General features: G+C 44.1%; 1 protein-coding gene across 3 annotated transcripts in view; it reads right to left on the reverse strand.

Moving 5' to 3' along the window:
• Positions 1-6,393: 6,393 nt before the first annotated feature.
• CSGALNACT1 (chondroitin sulfate N-acetylgalactosaminyltransferase 1) overlaps positions 6,394-19,878 on the reverse strand; it is a 67,616-nt gene continuing 54,131 nt past the window's right edge. For 2 of the 3 annotated variants that reach the window (XM_044447379.1, XM_044447380.1), the window contains exons 6-8: positions 14,959-15,053; positions 14,568-14,649; positions 6,394-8,389 (exon numbers count right to left, since the gene is read on the reverse strand). In XM_044447379.1, the coding sequence (XP_044303314.1) occupies positions 8,106-8,389; positions 14,568-14,649; positions 14,959-15,053 (461 nt within the window). In that variant the 3' untranslated portion in view covers positions 6,394-8,105. The remainder of the gene's footprint in view (positions 8,390-14,567; positions 14,650-14,958; positions 15,054-19,878) is intronic. The other variant, XM_044447382.1, reaches the window with a different exon arrangement.

Consider the following 19,878-nt stretch of genomic DNA (forward strand, 5'->3'; position numbering starts at 1 on the left):
AGAGTGGGCTCTGCCCGGCGGGAGAGGAGGCTTAGGAGCGATCGTGTCAACAGCCCTGGTCATCTCCCCGTTCCACAGTTCGACCAGAGCCTTGACAGGAGCACCAGTCTTGTCAGCCGGAAACTCCCCCAGGGCTTTCAGGAATCCATCCGGATCCATCTGGCTCTGGGGGCGGACCCACACAATCGGGGCCACACCCTTACAGAGGAAGAGACCACTCTCGAGCACAAACCTCACCAGGAAGTGATCTGACAATGATAGGGGTGTCAGACATAAATTCCTCACCCTCAGACCACCCTCTTCCTGCCCCATAGAGAAAACCAGGTCCAGAGTGTGTCCACGTTCATGGGTCAGGCCTGTGACATGTTGAGACAGGCCCATGGCCATCATGGAGGCCATGAAGTCCTGAGCCGCCCTGGTCAGACCAGTCTCGGCGTGAAGATTGAAGTCCCTCAGGACCAACATCCTGGGGGTCCTCAACAGCTGGTCCGAGACGATCTCCGTCAGCTCAGGCAGGGAGACTGTTGGGCAGGAGGGAGCACGGTACACCAACAGAATCCCCAATCTGTCTTGGTCGCCCAACACCAAGTAGAGACACTCCAGCCCTGGCCTCAAATGGACTGGAAGTCCTGTGAGGGAGATGGAGGCTCGGTAAACCAAAGCGACCCCCTTCCCCTCCCCTCCAGGCATGGACAGTGCTGAACCAGATACCCGGGCGGGCACATTTGAGAGAGGGCAACATCCCCCCCTCTCCCACCCAGGTCTCCATTATGCAAGCCAGGTCGGCCCCCTCATCTACAATCAAGTCATGGATGAGGGAAGATTTATTGTGGACCGACCTGGCATTGAGCAGCAGCACCGTCAGGCCCGAGGGGCGGCTGACAAGACTACCTGGAACCCTCTGGCTGGGGGCAGAACCAGAAGGAGGGACAGGTGTCAGCCATCTGTCCCTCCTTCTTCTATGCGGACACGTTAAGCCCCCACCACTGTAACGTCCATTGCCCATGACCACCCCAATGGCGGCACCCACGTGCTCCCAAGGAAACTCAAGTGTCAACATGGCCAGGGACGACTCCATAAAAACAAATTAAAATACAATAAAACTTTAAAACAATCAAAAAACTCCCCATTTCCCCCCCGATACAAAATTCCCCACTGACCTAGTCCCCCACCAGCCCAGCCCCGCACGGCCACGAACGGTCACAAATGGTGGCAACCGCCCTTTGGCCGTTGCACTTCGGCCAGCGGCCCCAGGCCACATCCAGCAGGTTAAGCCGGCACCCGCCCACGCACCCCGCCCCAAGCAGGCATTGCTCTCACCAACACCAGTGGGGGGGGGAGCAGGGAGGGGCGCGGAAACCCACCTGGCGGCAAGATGGCAGCGCCCTCCTCAGCACTGTTGATGGCAGCCCTGGCGTGGCCCTGGCGTCCTCCGTGTCCGGGGTGGCCCAGAGGTGGCCACGGGAGTGGCGTCAGCTGGCCCCCGGCTCGGCGGTGCGCCTCAGGTACGGCGGTGGCAGCAGTGACAGCGCGGCGTGGCAGGTGTTCCAGGGGGTGGGAGGGAGCTCCAAGCCCACCCCGGTTCTTGGTGCAGAGTCTGGACAAACTTCAAATACTAATTGCATTTCCTTGTTGTTTTAATCATCAGTATTCTCTAATTATTTGTATATTGGTCATGTCAGGAAAATAAACTTAGTTAAATATAGCCACAGATGAAAATATAAGTACAAAAGCAGAACTGCAGCTCAGCATTAAAAAATGACTACAGAAGAATTACATAACTTTAATGTCAAGAATGAAGACAACTGAAATTGGGAAAGATTTTGCATACTTGTCCTTAGCCATCAATTCAAACCAAGTTTTGAAAGGGCAGCAATGAAGGAACTAAAAAATCAAATGAAAGGACATTTCACTGGAGACCAAGGCTAAGATTATCCACACTATTGTATTTCCAGTCACTATATATGGGTGTGAAAGTGGGATAGCAAAAAAAGACTGACAGGAAAAAATGATGTATTTGAAACATGGTGCTGGAGGAAAGCTTTGTGAATACTCTGGACTGACAGAAAGACAAATAAATGAGTTCTAATCAAATCAAGCCAGTATTTCCCCTGGAAGTAAAAATGAGAAAACTGAAGCTGTCGTAGTTTGAGCATATGAGAAGGCCAATCTCACTGGAGAAAGGCATGGTAGGACAAGTTGAAGACAGAAGAAGAGGAGGAATACCAACTACAAGATGGATCAGTTCCATAAAGGAAGCTGCAGCCTTGAGTTTTCAAGAACTGAGCAGGGCTTTAATGGATAGGATGTTTTGGAGGGCAAAATGTCCCTGGACATTCATACATGGGGTTGCCACAAATTGGAGTGGGTACTTATCATACATGGTGGGAATGTGAATATATAATGAAGTTTTGGAAAAAGATTTTTAAAGAAAGTAGCTAAATATTGTTTAAATATTGACACACGTTCTGAAATAGCATTATTGTTAATATTTGATAGAAAACAATGGAGTTGGAGTATTAAATTACTAACAAATTAACAAATTAACAGCTCTGAGATTAATTACAGCAAAGAATTGGAAAGTAAAATGTGATTATTAGCTGAGTGATTGGTATAGAGAAGTTTGGAATATAGCTAATAATGACAAATTGACCTCTGATATTAAAGTGAAAAGACTATATAAAAAAGAATAATGTTGATGATATTTGGGGTCCATTTATTGATTATGTGTTAATAAAAGGAAAAGGATTTGAACATTCACAGGATTCATTGAAATTTTGGAAGGGGGCAGAGCTTCTTGAAACAACCAATGATTTAACATGTATCCAACCATCCTGGTGGTGGGATGCACAGTGTTTTTTATGTTTTATTTTAATTCAATGTTCAATGTTATAACTTTTTATTTTCTTGTATGTTTTTCCTGTAGGCACAGTTCTCCAGAGTTCTAACACATTAGGATAAAGAAGCACAAATTGATGTAACAACTATAATGTAAAAACCATCACCTGTGAATGTAATGTGCACCACAGTCCTTACCCTAATTATGCCAAGTCTATGCTGGCAAATGGGCGTATGCTCAGCCTTGGAGGAGAAAACACACTGCTGTATTGATGTTTTGTACTAACCTATGCCTGACAATAAGCTAAGGTGGGTTGGCTGTTGTGCAACCAACCCACAGCGTGCCCAACTGATTGAGCTAACTTTGGGTTATTTGCCCACTCCTTTTTATTTCTTGGACCTCCTTTAGGTATTCCAGAGGACCCCATGGCAGGTCCAAATTACCTGCCCCTCTCATCATATTTGAGAGGTGTTTTGTCCTTGCAGTGGCATCTTGTCTCTTTTACCCGCCCCCTCCCCACACACTTTTGAGATATGCACTCATGCCTGCTTGCCCCTTATGGGGAAAAATGTGACTCCTTGTAAAAAAAAAAAAAAAAAAAGCCCACTCTTTTTATCAGAACTGGAGTTATGACAGCTCCCATTAAAAAAAAAAAAAAGAGCGGTTCACAGTTTTCCACACTTGTGAGCACACAGTGTCCTGCAAAATGCATGGAAAGTGAGAGACCCCTCAGAAGAGCCAGGTTCAAAAGTTACTATTATTATTAGAGGATCTTGCCAAGAAGGATTTGTCCAACAGGGCAACCCCTTTTGTAAGCAGAGATCACTTTTTCTTGACAGTTCATCTTTTGGCAGCTATCAAGACAAATTAAAGGCAAAAATAAAGATCTTGGCAGCCTCTGGGTCAACAGACTCAGTTCCCCTATGGGGTGCCTGTTGTACATTAACACCCCCTAGACATTGCCCAGGTGAAGGAGGCCATTTCAGACCTGCTAAATATGCTACTTGGACACTATGAAGACCCGCTCCAATATGCTGCTTAGGCACTTGGAAGGAACTGATGCTAGCTGACAAATTGCTTTTTGTGATCTGGGGGGGTGGTAGGGCAGGGGGAGTAAATTGAAAAAGGGTATATTGAGCATAAAAAGGCTTGCAGTCATAACGGGGGTCATGGAGCCAGTGCCATGCTTCCTAAAGTGCTTGTTAGTGGCCTGTATGAGTTTGGCAATGCAGCAAGGGGCTTTTGCCACCCTTATCAAGAAGCTCGTTAGTATCCCAGTACCTACAGTGGGGTTGGTTGCCCAGCTTCAAATGCTACAACAACCCATTTGAGTACAGTGATCCCAGCAATAGGCAACTGTTTATCAGCCACAGTTTCTCCAACAACCCATTCTTTGCAAAACAGTTCAGGTTTGCATAACACAATACCCACCATGTCTTCTTGTATCATGAAAACTAAGTCAGTGATTACAAAATTCCCAAAGAGCAAACACTACATCCCTGCTATCTATGGAAACATCACCAGAGTCCATTGCTAGGGTTGCAGTGCCCATATAACCAACCACACATACAAAGAGTCAGTGGCACACACTCCCAGCACACCAACCTGTATCACCCCAAGCACAGCATGTAAAGCCAACTTGATCAACAATGATCCAAGTCCCCGGGTCTTCCTGCATGTAGGAGTTCCATTCCTCTTATACTGCACACTGCTCACAAACACCATTTTTGATCATAACAGACAATGGGATGGACAGAGAGGCACACAACACAGGATCAATATCATGCCCTTGACAGGTTACGGGAGAGGGGGACACAGTCCTGCTGGTTTATGGATTTAAAAATAACTGAGCAAGAGAAATACATTTTTCCCAAGCAGCCAAAAGAAGGAACCACCCAAAAGGGAGAGTCAAAGCCACACACCAACAGGAATAACCTCAGAAACTCACCTACCTGGCCATGGGGATAGAAAGGAGAAGCAAATTCAAACCCTATCAGGGAGGAGAAGAAAATTACTCCATTCGCCTGGCAAAAAACAGCTATCTTAGAGGCAGAAGTCCTGCTCCTGGGACTCAAATCATCACAGTATATTTTCCTAACCATTCAAGCACAGTGGCAGATAGGAATTAGCATTTGTCTTCCCTTACGCACAAGACCAGGAGTACATAGGATGCAGGATGAGTCCTGGTTTTAAAGAACAGCTCATGTTTTGATAGCACACAACTATTCTGTGTTTTGTGATACTGAGTATACAAGTCTTTCCTATGAACCATTAAGGTTTAGTATTATTTGCAGGAATTTCTGGAATTACCAAGTAGACTACTGTTGGATTCCAGATTATCTTCTAGCTTGAACTTAGTTTGAGCAACTGCAAAATGGTCTTTTACTGTGTACTTTTACTGTACTCTTTCCCAACTAACAAATGCTGGCATCAGATCACACGCTCAGGATCAGGTCCTGAGTGATAATGCAAGTGCCTGCAGAGTCAGGAACACCTTTGTGGGCACTAGTAGGAAACAGCTGAAGAGCCATTATGCAGTAAGTTGGAGGGCCAGGACACCAGCATAAAAAGCTTCCCTACAGTGTTGTTCTTTGGCACAACACAACTCCTCCCTGACCTTGCCTGCTTCAGAACATATTATCTGGAACTTGACCCAAGGACTCTGCTTTTGAACTATGAAATCTTGGACTCTGTTTCTGGAATCTTGTCTTCTTGGCTTGACTCTAGATGTTATACCAATGTGCCTCTTGCTTCTGGCTCCCTGAACCTCCTGCAGGACTCCGCCTTGCACTGGTGCCCTGGTCCCATTGCTACTGCCACGCAGACCTTATGCAGTCTGTTCAAAATACTTGGGCAACCATTCAGCATACAGTTGCTAAATTTCCATAGTGTGCAAAAACTGTTTTGCTTATGCTGAGTAAGACTATTGACATCTTTGGTTATTCTACCAAATGGCAAAAGAGAGTCAGTGCCATTGTATATTTCCCCTTGTTTTTCTGTGATGTAACATCAATTCACCATGAATGTTACTTTTACATTTCTGAATATGAAATCACCACTTTAGGGTTAAAATGCAACATATCAGACACTGTTGACAGAGTCACTACAGTCTGTCAACTTGCCAGCGGAGCTACATGTTATCCTTGCAAATCTGTCAAGGTAACAAGGAAGGGAGCAGACTCAACATTTGTAGGGGACAGTTGGTGGGCAAATTGTTTAACTTCTCCCAACAAATGCCCCCCCCCCCATACACATACAAAGCACTACCACTTTTTTCTCAACTAGGTTTACTTTCAGTTTTGGAATCCATTGGGGTTCATGCAGTATTAATGAGGATTGCAGAGAAGAACTGATGGGAACATGAGAGGTTAAACACTCTCCTGCTGCCCATAATTTCTCCCCTGTAAATTTCTCCACTATCCCTGCCTTTGCCTTACAGGGAAAACCTGAAGTTGGGCATCCTGTGTTTGCATAGTAAAGTGAAGTTCCATCTTTAAGCACTACAGAAAACAATGATTAAGCACTGGAAAGGGAAATAACTATGTGAATCCCTGTGCAGTGAAAAAGAGGCTGTATTTGGTTTGCACATTAAATATTTCTGCTCTGAACAACTTAACAGGTTATCCTTCCATTTAATGATTTTCCAGTGAATTCAGCTTTCCTTTATTAGAATGAAAAGTCTTTGGCCACTTCCAGATCTTCATGTGAGGAATCTTCTGTTTCTGCTAAATTCATCTCTCTTTAACAGCATGCAGTTAATTCCAGTTACTTTGCAGGATAGGTGGCAGATCAAAAGCACACATTTACTTGCAAATCTATTTGATAAGTGAAAAATCCATTTGTAAAATGTGACATTGTGCTTCTTTTCAGCATATGTTGCTGAGGAAAAACACGAATGGCATTTCATGCACCTGAGAATAAGTGAAGCTCAGACAAAATTGGGTTGAATGATTATAACAGATAGTGTGTTGGGCTTCATATAGAAATACATTTGTTTTCATTCCTTATTGAGAAATTAGAAACTGTCTTCTTCAGATACATCTCTTTATAAGGTAAACCCTGATTGTCCCCTATTCTATGTATCTTAAATTTGCACATGTGATTTCATTTAAGTTCTGTACAATTTTGAAACCTTACCAGAGGTATCTGGTACATGGCTTACAGAACATAAATGCCATTTCACTTATTTGAGAAGCCTGAAGAGAAATGCATCAATCTAGCAAGGGATCGGTTATGCGCAGCTGATAGGGGTCACATGCATTATGGTTCTAATTAAATATCTTTGAATTGAATGAGTGTGACACAAATATGGGTGTGCATGCCTGTTCACAGCTAAAACACAGCATAGATAGAGCTAGCTCAGGGTCATCAGCATTAATAATAAAAGTTGAATAGCCACTCTGGGCTCTACACTTAAAAGTATTCCTATAAAACTTTAGTCATGCGTATTTTGAGTACCTGGCTACCTAGCTGATAAAATGTAAAGCTTTTTACAGTCCCATTATATGTTATTCAAAATTCATGATCAGGAATAATTTCCACTCCATTTTGTCTTAGGTATCTTATGTCCAGTTGATTTTAAAGAAGGACACTGGCAAACTGGAGTGTACCCAGAGAAAAGTGGCTGGAGTGGTAGGGGGTCTGAAAACCAAGGACTGAGAGGAATAGTTAGGAGCTGGGTATATTTAGCCAGAGGAAGAGAAGATCAAGGGATGTCATGATACTGGAGTACAAATATCTCAAAAGCTGTCATGCAGAAACAGCAGACTTTTTCACTGTTGCTCCAGTGAAAAAGAGGTGCAACCAAGAGGTGGAAATTGCAGGGCAGCATATTTCTGGTGAACAGCCAGTGAGGGCTGTTTGGTAGTAGAATGGACAGCCATGAGTGGTGGTGGGTTCTTCTTCACAGGAGATATTTAAACAGAGGCTGCATGACCACCATCTATCTCACAGCATAAATTGAGGAGGGATTGTCTTAGGCATTTTCCAAGATCTCTTCCAACTTTATGATTTTATACAAGTTGTAAAACCATCTTGTTGTATTTCAAATGTCAAACAATTGGCAAGAAGACATGGCTGCTTAACAGCTCAACCAACACTGAGGTATATTAGACCAGAAATTTAAAGAAAATGGTGGTTTTGAGTGTGCTGCAACTAATAGCAAAGACTAGAATTTTTAGGGATATTTCACCTTCCTAGAATTTGTTTTTAGAACGCCTTTCTAAGTTTGACTTATTTTTATCTTTGAGTAAGATACTTTGTTGCTTCAAGTCTTTTTCTTGTTTGCTTTCTGTTTGTAGTGATGAGCCTCAATCTCCTTTTGGAAGACAAGCATTCCTAGTTGGCCATGAGAAGCTTCGTTCATAGCTTTGGACTGAATACACATCTTGTACTGCTCTGGGGACAGCTCATCTAAGCAATGCTTTTCATGCCAGAGATGGAAAAGGCCTCGGACAGGTGTCCTCACCACAATGAGGTTGCTGTGAAGGTATTTACGGTACAGATGCACATCCTCTCCTCCCCATCCTTTGATGTCAATATCAAATCCTCCTAAAAAAGAAAAGAAAGTATATGTATAAGAAAGAGAGAGGGTGCAAGATTTTTGCAGGGCTGTTGTGAGAAATCAGTTGTGTTAATGGCAGAGATGTCAGCTCATGGGAACCGAACCCAAAGGAAAAATATCTGGGTTTTCTCGATAGCTGTTAGCAAGGAGTCAAGCTTTTAAGCACCGTGCCTCCAGCCATTCTCTAGCCTGGATAAATATCTAGGCCAGAAAAATAAAAGAGTAGAGTTGGAAGGGGCCAGAAGGCCATCAGTCCAGCTCCCTGCTCAGTGAAGAACACTGAGACCCACCATCCCAATCAGTTGTCCAGATGTTTTTTGAATGTCTCCAGCAAGGGAGAACCTATTACATGATTCCCTGTGTAATAGGTTCCATTGTCAAACTGTTCTGACAGTCTGGAAATTCTTCCTGGTGTCTAAATCTAGTTTCTTTTAACGTTTAACTTAACTCTGTTATTCTGTGTCCTGTACTCTGGCTTGAATGAGAAGAGAACTTGTCCTTCATCTTAGTGACATACTTTAAGGTGCTTATAGAATGCTATCATATTACCCCTTAGTCCTCTCTTCGTGAGGGTGAACATGACTAGTTCTCTTAATCTATCCTCACAGGGCTTTCCTTCCAGTCCCTGAATCATCCTTGTTGCCTTCCTCTGCACCCTTTCTAGCATTTCTGCAGCTTTTTCAAACATAGATGCCCAAAAGCATTACTACATTGTCTTCAAGGTCTCTGCAGACTGTTTGTTTTATAATTTGCTCTAGAATTTTTCCAGGGATTGTCATCAGACTGACTGGCCTGTAGTTCCCAGGTTCATCTTTTTTTCCCTTCTTGCTCCTGGCCGCCTTGGCCTCAGGAGAAATATAGAAATTCTTTCCACAAGGATGTGATAGGCTCTTCCTAATAGGAAGAACAACAACATAACAGATAGTCATTCATCATTCTAAATTCATGTCCAAAAATCCAAAGTCTACCAAAGGTAGCAATTTATTTCTTACTGATGACGGATCTGTTTAATTGCAACTGGAAATACAGCAGGTAAGGTAGCTAAGCATATATTAGCTGGTAATAATGCAGTTTAGGACAAAAATATCCTATTGAAATATGTTACTTTATAAGTGACACTTGAAATGTCTACCCCTCCCAATATGAAGGTACTTTTTCAAAAAATGCAGGAAGAATGCTAGCACCTAAAGCACATGATCTTCAATGTCTATAAACTAATGCCTGGAGTAAGGAAAACAAACAGCATGATCTTGAACTTTTAATACAGGAGGTTGAATACGATCTCATAAGTTTAACTGAAATTTGAAGGGGTGGCTTTCATGACTGGAATTCAACAACAGAGGGATATAACTTGCTCAAGAAGAGCAGAAGGAACAGAAAGAGAGGCAGAGTTGCATTATATGTTAAAGACACATATCTCTGCACAGAAATACAGGAGGATGAGCATAGTAGCACCAATGAGAGCTTTTGGATTAATATAAAAGAAGCAAGGAATAAAAAGAACACAGTGGTTGGAGTCTGTTACTGACTACCTGGTCAAGGAGAAGATGAGGATGAAACTTTCATAAAGCAAATTGTCAGTGTTTGAAGGAGGCATGATGTTGTTATAGGGACTTCAATTTCCCTGATATCTGTTGAGTGCCAAACTCTGCCAAACATGGCCCTTCACAGAGATTCCTAGCATGAGTTGCTGATAGTGGAAGGAACAGCAGAATGTAGAAGGAACCGGAGGAATGGCTATGTTTGACCTGATACTAACCAACAGGGAAGACCTAGTGGACAAAGTGGCAGCTATGGGAACTCTGGAGGAAGTGACCATTGTTGTTGTTAGTTGCAAAGTCACGTCTGACCCATCATGATCCTATGGACAACATTCCTCCAGGCCTTCTTGTCCTCCACCATCCCCTGGAGTACACTTCAGCTCACACCGACTGCTTCAGTGACTCCATCTAGCCACTTCATTCTCTGCCGTCCCCTTCTTTTGCCGTCAATTGTTCCCAGCATTAGGCTCTTCTCCAGGGAGTCCTTCCTTCTCATTAGGTGGCCAAAATATTTGAGTTTCATCTTCAGGATCTGGCCTTCTAAAGAGCAGTCAGGGTTGATCTCCTCTAAGACTGACTGGTTTGATCGCCTTGCAGTCCAAGGGACTAGCAGGAGTTTCCTCCAGCACCACAACTCAAAGGCCTCAATTCTTTGGCGCTCAGCCTTCCTTATGGTCCAGCTTTCACAACCATACATTGAAACTGGGAAAACCATAGCCTTAACTATACACACTTTTGTTGGCAGGGTGATGTCTCTGCTTTTTAGTATTCTGTCTAGATTTGCCATAGCTTTCCTCCGCAGGAGCGAGCGTCTTTTAATTTCTTGGCTGCAGTCTCCATCTGCGGTGATCTTGGAGCCCAGAAAAATAAAATCTGTCACTACCCCCATTCCTTCCACATCTATTTGCCAGGAAGTGATAGGACCAGATGCCATGATCTCAGTTTTCTTAATGTTGAGTTTGAAACCAACTTTTGCACTCTCCTCCTTCACCTGCATCAAGAGGCTCTTTAGTTCCTCTTCACTTTCTGCCATTAGAGTGGTATCATCTGCATATCTGAGGTTGTTGATGTTTCTCCCAGCAATCTTAATTCCAACTTGTGATTCATCTAGCCCCACTTTTCCCATGATGTGCTCTGTATATAAGTTAAATAGGCAGGACGACAGTATACAGCCTTGCCAAACTCCTTTCTCAATTTTGAACCAATCAGTGGTTCCATGCCCAGTTCTCACTGTTGGCCCGCATATAGGTTTCTCAAGAGACAAATAAGATGGTCTGGTACTCCCATTTCTTTAAGAACTTGCCACAATTTGTTGTGATCCACACAATCAAAGGCTTTAGCATAGTCAATGAAGCAGAAAGAGATGTTTTTCTGGAACTCCCTAGCTTTCTCCATGATCCAGCGTATGTAGGCAATTTGATCTCTAGTTCCTCTCCCTCTTCGAAATCCTGCCTGTACTTCTGGTAGTTCTCTGTCCACATACTGCTGGAGCCTAGCTTGTAGGATTTTGAGCATCACTTTGCTAGAATGTGAAATGAGTTCAATGGTGCAGTAGTTAGAACATTCTTTGGCATTGCCCTTCTTTGGAATTGGAATGTAAACTGACCTTTTCCAATCCTGTGGCCACTGTTGGGTTTTCCAAATTTGCTGCATATTGTGTGCAACACTTTGACTGCATTGTCTATTGGGATTTTGAATAGCTCAGCTGGAATACTGCCTGCTGTACTAGCCGTGTTGTTGCTGAGACTTCCTAAGGCCCATTTGACTTCACATTCCAGGATGTCTGGCTCAAGGTCAGTGACCACCCCATTGTGGTATCAGGCACATTAAGCTCTTTCTTGTATAGTTCCTCTGTGTAATCTTGCCACCTCTTCTTAATCTCTTCTGCCTCTGTTAGGTCCCTGCCATTTTGATCCTTCAACATGCCCATCGTTGCATGAAACGTTCCCTTCATATCTCCAATTTTCTTGAAGAGATCTCTAGTTTTTCACATTTTATTGCTTTCCTCTATTTCATTGTGCTGTTCATTTAAAAAGGCCTTCGTATCTCTTTTATCTATTCTCTGGAATTCTATATTCAGTTGGGTGTATCTTTCTTTATCTCCCTTGCCTTCCACTTCCCTTCTTTCCTCAGCTATTTGTAAAGCTTCCTCAGACAGCCATTTTGCTTTCTTGCATTTCTTTTTCTTTGGGATGGTTTTAGTTGCTACCTCTTTTACAATGTTGCAAACCTCTGTCCATAGTTCTTCAGACTCTCTGTCTATCAGATCTAATTCCTTAAATCTATTTGTCACCTCTACTGTATATTCATCAGGAATATGATTTAGGTCATATCTGAGTGGCCTAGTGCTTTCCCCTACTTTCTTCAATTTAAGTCTGAATTTTGCAACAAGAAGCTCATGATCTGAGCCACAGTCAGCTCCTGGTCTTGTTATAACTGACTGTATAGAGCTTCTCCATCTTTGGCTGCAGAGCACATAGTCAATCTGATTTCTGTCTTGACCGTCTGGTGATGTCCATGTGTAGAGTCGTCTCTTAGGTTGTTGGAAAAGAGTGTTTGCTATGACCATTGTATTTTCTTGATAAAATTCTACCAGCCTGTGCCCTGCTTCATTTTTTACTCCAAGGCCAAACTTGCCTGTTGTTCCGGTTATCCTTGCCTTCCCATTTTAGCATTCCAGTCCCCCATGATGATAAGGACATCATTTTTTGCTGTTATTTCTAGAAGGTGTTGACGGCCTTCATAGAACTGGTCAACTTCAGCCTCTTCAGCACCAGTGGTTGGGGCATAGACTTGGACTACTGTGATGTTGAATGTTTTGCCTTGGATTCAAACTGAGATCATTCTGTCATTTTGGAGACTGTATCCCAGTACTGCTTTTCCTACTCTTTTATTAACTATGAAGACTACTCCATTTCTTCTGAGCGATTCTTGCCCACAATAGTATACCTGATGGTCATCTGAATTAAATTCACCCATTCCTGTCCATTTTAGTTCACTGATTCCTAAAATGTCGATTGTTCAGTCTTGTCATCTCTTGTTTGACCACGTCCAGCTTTCCTGGATTCATAGATCTTACATTCCAGGTTTCTATGGAGTACAGATCTTTGCAGCATCGAACTTTCCTTTCACCACCAGATACATTGGCAACTGCGTGTCCTTTTGGCTTTGATCCAGTTGCTTCATTCTTTGTGGTACTACTAGTACTAGCCCTCTGCTCTTCCCCAGTAGCATATTGGACACCTTCCAACCTGAGGGGCTCATCTTCTGGCATCATATCTTTCTGCCTTTTGGTACTGTCCATGGGGTTTTCATGGCAAAGATACTGGAGTGAGTTGCCATTTCCTTCTCCAGTGGATCAGCTTTTGTTAGAGCTCTCTGCTATGACCTGTCTGTCTTGGGTACCCTACAAGGCATAGCTCATAGCTTCATTGAGCTATGCAAGCCCCTTCGCCATGACAAGGCAGTGATTGCCATACATGAATTCTAATAAACTCCGAATACTGACAAGTCATGTCCCATGGCAAGTGGCTCTTATGAGAAAAGGAGTCCAAAATGAGTGGGAATTTTTAAGTAAAGGAATTCTGAAGGCACAATTACAAACAATTCCAACAAGGAAAAGGGGTAAAAGACAACAGAAGATGCCCGTGTGGCTTCACAAAAAGCTTAGGGTTGATCTGAAAACAAAAAAGGCCTTATACAGGAAGTGGAATAAAGGGCACACTAGAAAGGAAGAACACATGCAAGTATCATGGAACTTGCTGGGATGGTATCAGGAAGGCTAAGGTGATGAAGGAACCAAGGCTAGTGAGAGGAGCTAAAAACAAGAAAAAAGCCTTTTTCAAATTCATCCAAAGCAAAAGACAGGCAAAAGAGAAGGGCATTCAGCTACTCACCATGGATGGGACAATGATAACAGATGTCAAAGAAAAGGCAGAAGTCTTCTCCCAAGAAGCACTACAACCTTCCTGATAAAGGTAGCAGGTAGCACGGAATTACAAGGATGGTTTCACGAAGGCTAAAGCTGGGAATGAACTGAGGCTAGTGAGGGATGCTAAAAGCAACAAAAAAGCCTTCTTCGGATATGCCCAAAGAAAAAGACAGCAGAAAGAAATTGGGGTTCAACAACTCAATGTGGATGGCAAATTGATAAAAGCTGACAGAAAAGGCACAAGTACTCCATTCCTGCTTCATTTCATTAGGAGATATGATTAGAACTGTTAAAAAAAAGAAGATTGATCAAAATTAAAGTCCAATTCAATAATGTGAGGACAATGACTGCAATATTGTATACCAAACAAGGATCAGGATAGATCATTTATGGGTAATATTCAGTTATGCGAAGAAGCAGATATCAACAAAATTGAGAATATGGGTACAAAATGGAATAATTTACATCATGAGATTTCAGCAAAGCCACTGGTCCCTACATTTAAAACACAATTATATGTTTTACTTGTTTTAGATGGTATTGAACCCCTGAAGTATGTAGTTGCATATATACTGATATATGTTGGAGATGCAAGAGTAGATAAAGCACATATTTTTGATATCCTCCAGAAATCTGATAAACTGGTATTAATCTTCGGAGAGGCCAAATGCAAACACAATCATAATTTCTTACCAATATTGATATAATCAGAGCGGTACTGGCAAGTCATTCCAAATCCAAAGTCTCTCCAAAAACCTGTTTCCTTTTTTATGACCTGGAAGAAACAACAATACATTTATCTCTGCATGTGCGTAAAAGGACAATTTATTTTTAATTAATTAATTAATTCCAACTCATGCTTCTAGCAGCAGTTAAAACCTCCATCAAATCTTTGCTGCTCTCTTCTTAGTCCTAAGGATTATTTTTCATGTTCTAATATAGCCTTCCCACAGCTGATGCCCACCAGGTATGTTGTATTCTAATTCCCAACATCTCCAGTCTGTATCTGGAGGGCAGCACACTGGCTTGATATATGTGTTTTATATATTCAGTTTTAAAACATTATATAAAGCTGTTTACTTACCAGTTGTTGTTCTAGGGGTGGGACAAAATCATGATGTCCATAAATTAGGTTTGGGTTATACTGGCTGAAAAGTACTGGATAAAATACTTTTTTCCCTAGAAACAAGAGTGAGTTCAACAATGTAGTTATTTCATAAGTGCTCATGGATTTTTCTACTCTTGAATGTAGCTGAGTAGTGAGTCTGAATAGATGTTACAGAAATAGAAGGGGAATTTTGTGGGGAATAATTTTAATATATTATTTATTTATTTAGTAAGCTTCTATGCCGTCCCATTCGCTGAAGCCTCGGGGCGGCTCACAACAATAACTAAATACATATTAAACATATAAAAACAATATAATTGGAGACATCCTGGCCGAATATATAAAAATAAAGCTAACAATTAAAATGTCGTTTAAATAAAAAGGTCTTGTCCTGGTACTGAAAAACAAATAACGATGGCGCCAGGCGAACTTCTCTGGGGAGCGCATTCCATAGATTGGATGCCACCACAGAGAAAGCCCTCCTCCTTACCCTCCTAATATCTTACTTACCCTCCTAATATCCTTCACGGGGGGTTCCTGGAGAAGGGCCTCTCCTGCTGATGATAGGTAATAACCAACACCTTGAATTGGGCCTGGACTTCAATGGGGAGCCAGTGAAGCTGATGGAGGACTGGAGTCATGTGAACATAATGCCCAGTCCCCGTCAGCAGCCTGGCAGCTCTATTTTGCACCAACTGAAGTATCCGGACCGTCTTCAAGGGCAGCCCCACATAGAGCGCGTTGCAGAAGTCTAGTCGGGAAGTTACCAACGCGTGTGTCGCTGTTGCCAGGCAGTCATTCTCCAGGTAGGGACGCAGCTGAATGTGTATTAGAATGGGTAGTATACATTTCCTAAAATACCTACAACTGCAGCAGGTCTAGTGTTAGCACCTGGTATGCTAAGGGCCTATCAGTAGAGACCCACACCACTTACCCATTCCTAGGTCTTCTATGTTGGGCAAATGGGTCTGCAAACCTCCATTTAATTTCTGCCTGCCTGCCTGCCTACCTGATCGATCTATCTATCTATCTATCTATCTATCTATCTATCTATCTATCTATCTATCTGGATATTTTTATCCCATCCATTATGGTTTGTCTCTGGATGGCTTACAGTATAAAACACCTAATAAATACATCAATCAACAACAAAATAACATACGCCTGAGGATATCAATAAAATCATTATTAAAATATTTAAACTTTAAAATATTAGGTAAATAAAAAGGTCTTGACCTGGTGCTGAAAAGCATATAACATCAGTTCCAGGTGAAACTCTCTGGAGACCGCTTTCCACAGCTGGGGCGCCACTGCAGAGAAAGCCCTCCTCCGGGTGTTCACTCTCCTAACCTCCTTCAAACAGGGTTCCCGGAGCAGGGCCTCTGCTGCAGATCTTAAGGGGTGGGAGGGCATATAGGGAAAAAGAAGTTCCTTCAGCTATCCTGGTCCCAAGCTTTATAGGTCAATACCAGCACCTTAATTGGGCCCAGACTTCAATGGGGAGCCAGTGAAGCTGAAAGAGGACCGGTGTTATATGAGAATAGCGACCAGTCCCCGACAGCAATCTGGCAGCTCTATTTTGAAACAACTGAAGTATCCGGATCATCTTCAAGGGCAGCCTCACTTAGAGCATGCTAAAATAGTCAAACCAGGAGGTTACCAGAGCATGTGTCACCGTTGGTAGGCAGTGCTCATCCAGGTAAGGACGCAGCTGATGGAACAGCCAAAGCTGAAGGAAAATGCCACCGCCACCACCTGGGCCTCCAGGGACAGCTCTGGGTTGAGCAGCACTCCCAAGCTGCGGACGCTGTCCTTTACAGGGAGTGCAATCCCGTCCAGGACAGGGCCAGAATCACTTACCTGAAAATCAGAACCACCTACCAAAAGGACCTCCATCTTATTTGGATTGAGTTTCAGTTTGTTGGCCCTCATCCAGCCCATTTCCCCCTGTCAGTTCAGGTTCAGGACAGCCATTGCCTTATCTGGAATGGTTGTAGAAGAGAGGTAAAGCTGGGTGCCATCAGCATACTGGTGACTTAGCAGTCCAGACTTCCTGATGACCTCTCCTAGCAGTTTCATGTAGATGTTGAATAGCATGGGGGACAAAATAGGTACTCCATTAGGTACTCCATGACAGAGCTGCCATGGCGCAGAGCCATAGTCCCCCAGCACCACCTTCTGGAATTGGCAAGCCAGGTAGGAACGGAACCACTGCCAAGCAGAGCCTCTTTCTCCTAATGTGGCCAGCCTGTCCAGAAGGAAACCATGGTTGATAGTATCAAAAGCCGCTGACAGGTTCAGGAGAACCAACAGGGAGGCACTCCCCCTGTCCCTCTCCCTGCACAGGTCATCATACAGGATGACCAAGGCAGATTCAGTACTGTAACCAGATTGAAATGGGTCTAGATAATAAATTTCATCCAAGAGTGCCTGGAGTTGTCCCACCACCACCTGCTCCAACACCTTGCCCAAGAACGGGATGTTGGCCATCAGTCTATAATTGACAGCCACCTCTGGGTCCAGAGACTCCTTCTTTAGGATGGGTCTAATCACTGCCTTCTTCAAAGGGGCAGGAACCCAGCCCTCCCTCAGTGAGGTATTAATAACCTCCTGGACCCAGGTAGCAATCCCGTGTTTGGCTTTGGTAAGTAGCCATGAAGGGCAAGGATTGAGTAAGTAGGTGGTAGAGTGTACCAATCCTTGTCCACATCATCAGGATGCAAAAACTGAAATTCATCCAACGATGATGGACCAAACGGGGCTTTGGACACTTCCTGTAATGGAACTCTATCAAATGTGGAATCCAGCTCATGATGAATCTGAGAGAATTTCTCCTTGAAGTGCTGGGCAAAGTCGTCATAGTAGGCTATTGATGGTGTCACTTGATCTTTTTTAGGGTCAGGGTGTATTAGGCCGTCCACCACTCAAAAAAGCTCTGCTGGATGGCACTGTGAGGAGGCACTGTGAGCGGAGAAGAATTGCTTCTTTGCTGCCCTTACTGTCACAGCGTAGGCTTGATAATGAGCAAGTAAGCATGTTCAATCAGATTCATTCTGTGATTTCCTCCACCTGTGCTCTAACCATTTCCCAGCCTGCTTCATCCCCCATAACTCAGGTGTATACCATGGTGATGAGTGGGCTCTGCCTGGTGGGAGAGGACACTTAGGAGTGATTGTGTCGATTGCCCTGGTCATTTCCCCATTCTACAAATCGACCAGAGCATCAACAGGCGTGTCAGTTTTATCAACTGGTAAATCCCCCAGAGCCCTCAGGAATTCATTAGGATCCATATGGTTCCTGGGATGGACCATCTTAATGGGGTCTGCACCCTTACAGAGGGAGAGGTTAGCCCTGAGCTCAAACCTCATGAGGAAGTGATCTGACCATGACAAAGGAGTTAAATGCAAGTTTCTCACTTCCAGATCACCATCTTCCTGATCCATCGAGAAAACCAGGTCCAGAGTGTGACTTTGTTCATGGGTTGGACCAGCGACATGTTGAGACAGTCCCATGGCTGTTATGGAGGCTATGAAGTCCGGAGCTGCCCTGGTCAGAACAGTCTCGGTATGGAGATTGAAGTCCCCCAGGACCAACATCCTGGGGGTCCTCAACACCAGGTCCAAGACGATCTCTGTCAGCTTAGGAAGGAAGTCTGATGGACAGAAGGGTGCACGGTACACCATCTGTATCGATCACCTAATGCCAGGTACAAACACTCCAGGCCCAGTCTCGAGGGGACAGGAAGCCCCACAAAGGAAATTGAGGTCTGATGAACCAGGGCGACGCCCTCTCCCCTCAGGCTGTGGCTGGTGCTGGATCAGGTACCCAGGCTGGCACAGCTGAGTAAGAGAGACATCCCCACTTCTCCCGTCCAAATTTCCATAATGCACGGCCCCCTCATCCACAATTAAATCTGTTATATGATATATGTAAAGTGACATGTTTTGGCTGCAAACCTGGCGCTGATCTGGAGCTGGGAAACAGGTTCTCTCTGCTTGGGGAGGCTGGGACTGATGAGGACTTGGGGGACTGACAGGACCCCCAGCCTGGAACCACATGCAGTCAGGGGGCCACTGCAGGAGAGGAGAGGGAGGTCCTGGTACCACCACCAGGAAGAGACAATGGCGGGCGATCGCCGTCGGGGATCGAGGGGCACTGAGGTGGCAGTGCGCCACCCTGACTTTGAGGCGAGAGAGGTCTGTTGCCTGCTGGGCGCACACATCCAGCATGTGAAGGATAGAGTGAAGCATCTTGTTCCCTCTGGGGGACACCAGCCACTTCTGGTGATTCATGTTGGCACAAATGACATAGCCAGGCAAGGAGTGGGCAGGATCACCAGGGATTTTGTGGCTTTGGGAAAGTGACTCAGGGACCTAATGGCCCAAGTGGCCTTACCAGTCCAGGGATTTGGGGCAGCCAGGAAAAGGAGGGTTGCCGAGGTGAACAACTGGCTTAGGGTGTGGTGCCAGAAGGAATGCTTCTGGTTCCTTGACCACGGCACCTGGTTTCTTGCCAAAGAACTTCTGGCAAGGGACAAGTTGCACCTCACAAGGATGGGGAAAAGATCCATTGGAAATGCTCTATCAAGCTTTGTCTGAAACCAGGGTGTTAGAGGTACTGCAGGGGCTGATAGCTCTCCTACAAAGGGGTAGGGGAGGTATCAGGGAAGATGGGAGGAAGGAGGAGACTAGGGATCCCAAGGAAAGGAAGCCATGGGAAGGAGTTGTGGTGCATGTACACCAATGCTAGGAGCATGCGTAATAAGCAGGAAGAGCTTAAAGCTCTCCTGGGAATAGGAGGGTATGGCCTGGTGGGGATCATGGAAACTTGGTAGAAAGAAAGGCAAGACTGGAATGTAAACATAGAGGGGTATCACCTGTTTAGAAAGGACAGGAA

Source organism: Varanus komodoensis, unplaced genomic scaffold, assembly GCF_004798865.1.
Source record: "Varanus komodoensis strain SLA01 unplaced genomic scaffold, ASM479886v1 scaffold51, whole genome shotgun sequence".
NCBI lineage: Eukaryota > Metazoa > Chordata > Lepidosauria > Squamata > Varanidae > Varanus > Varanus komodoensis.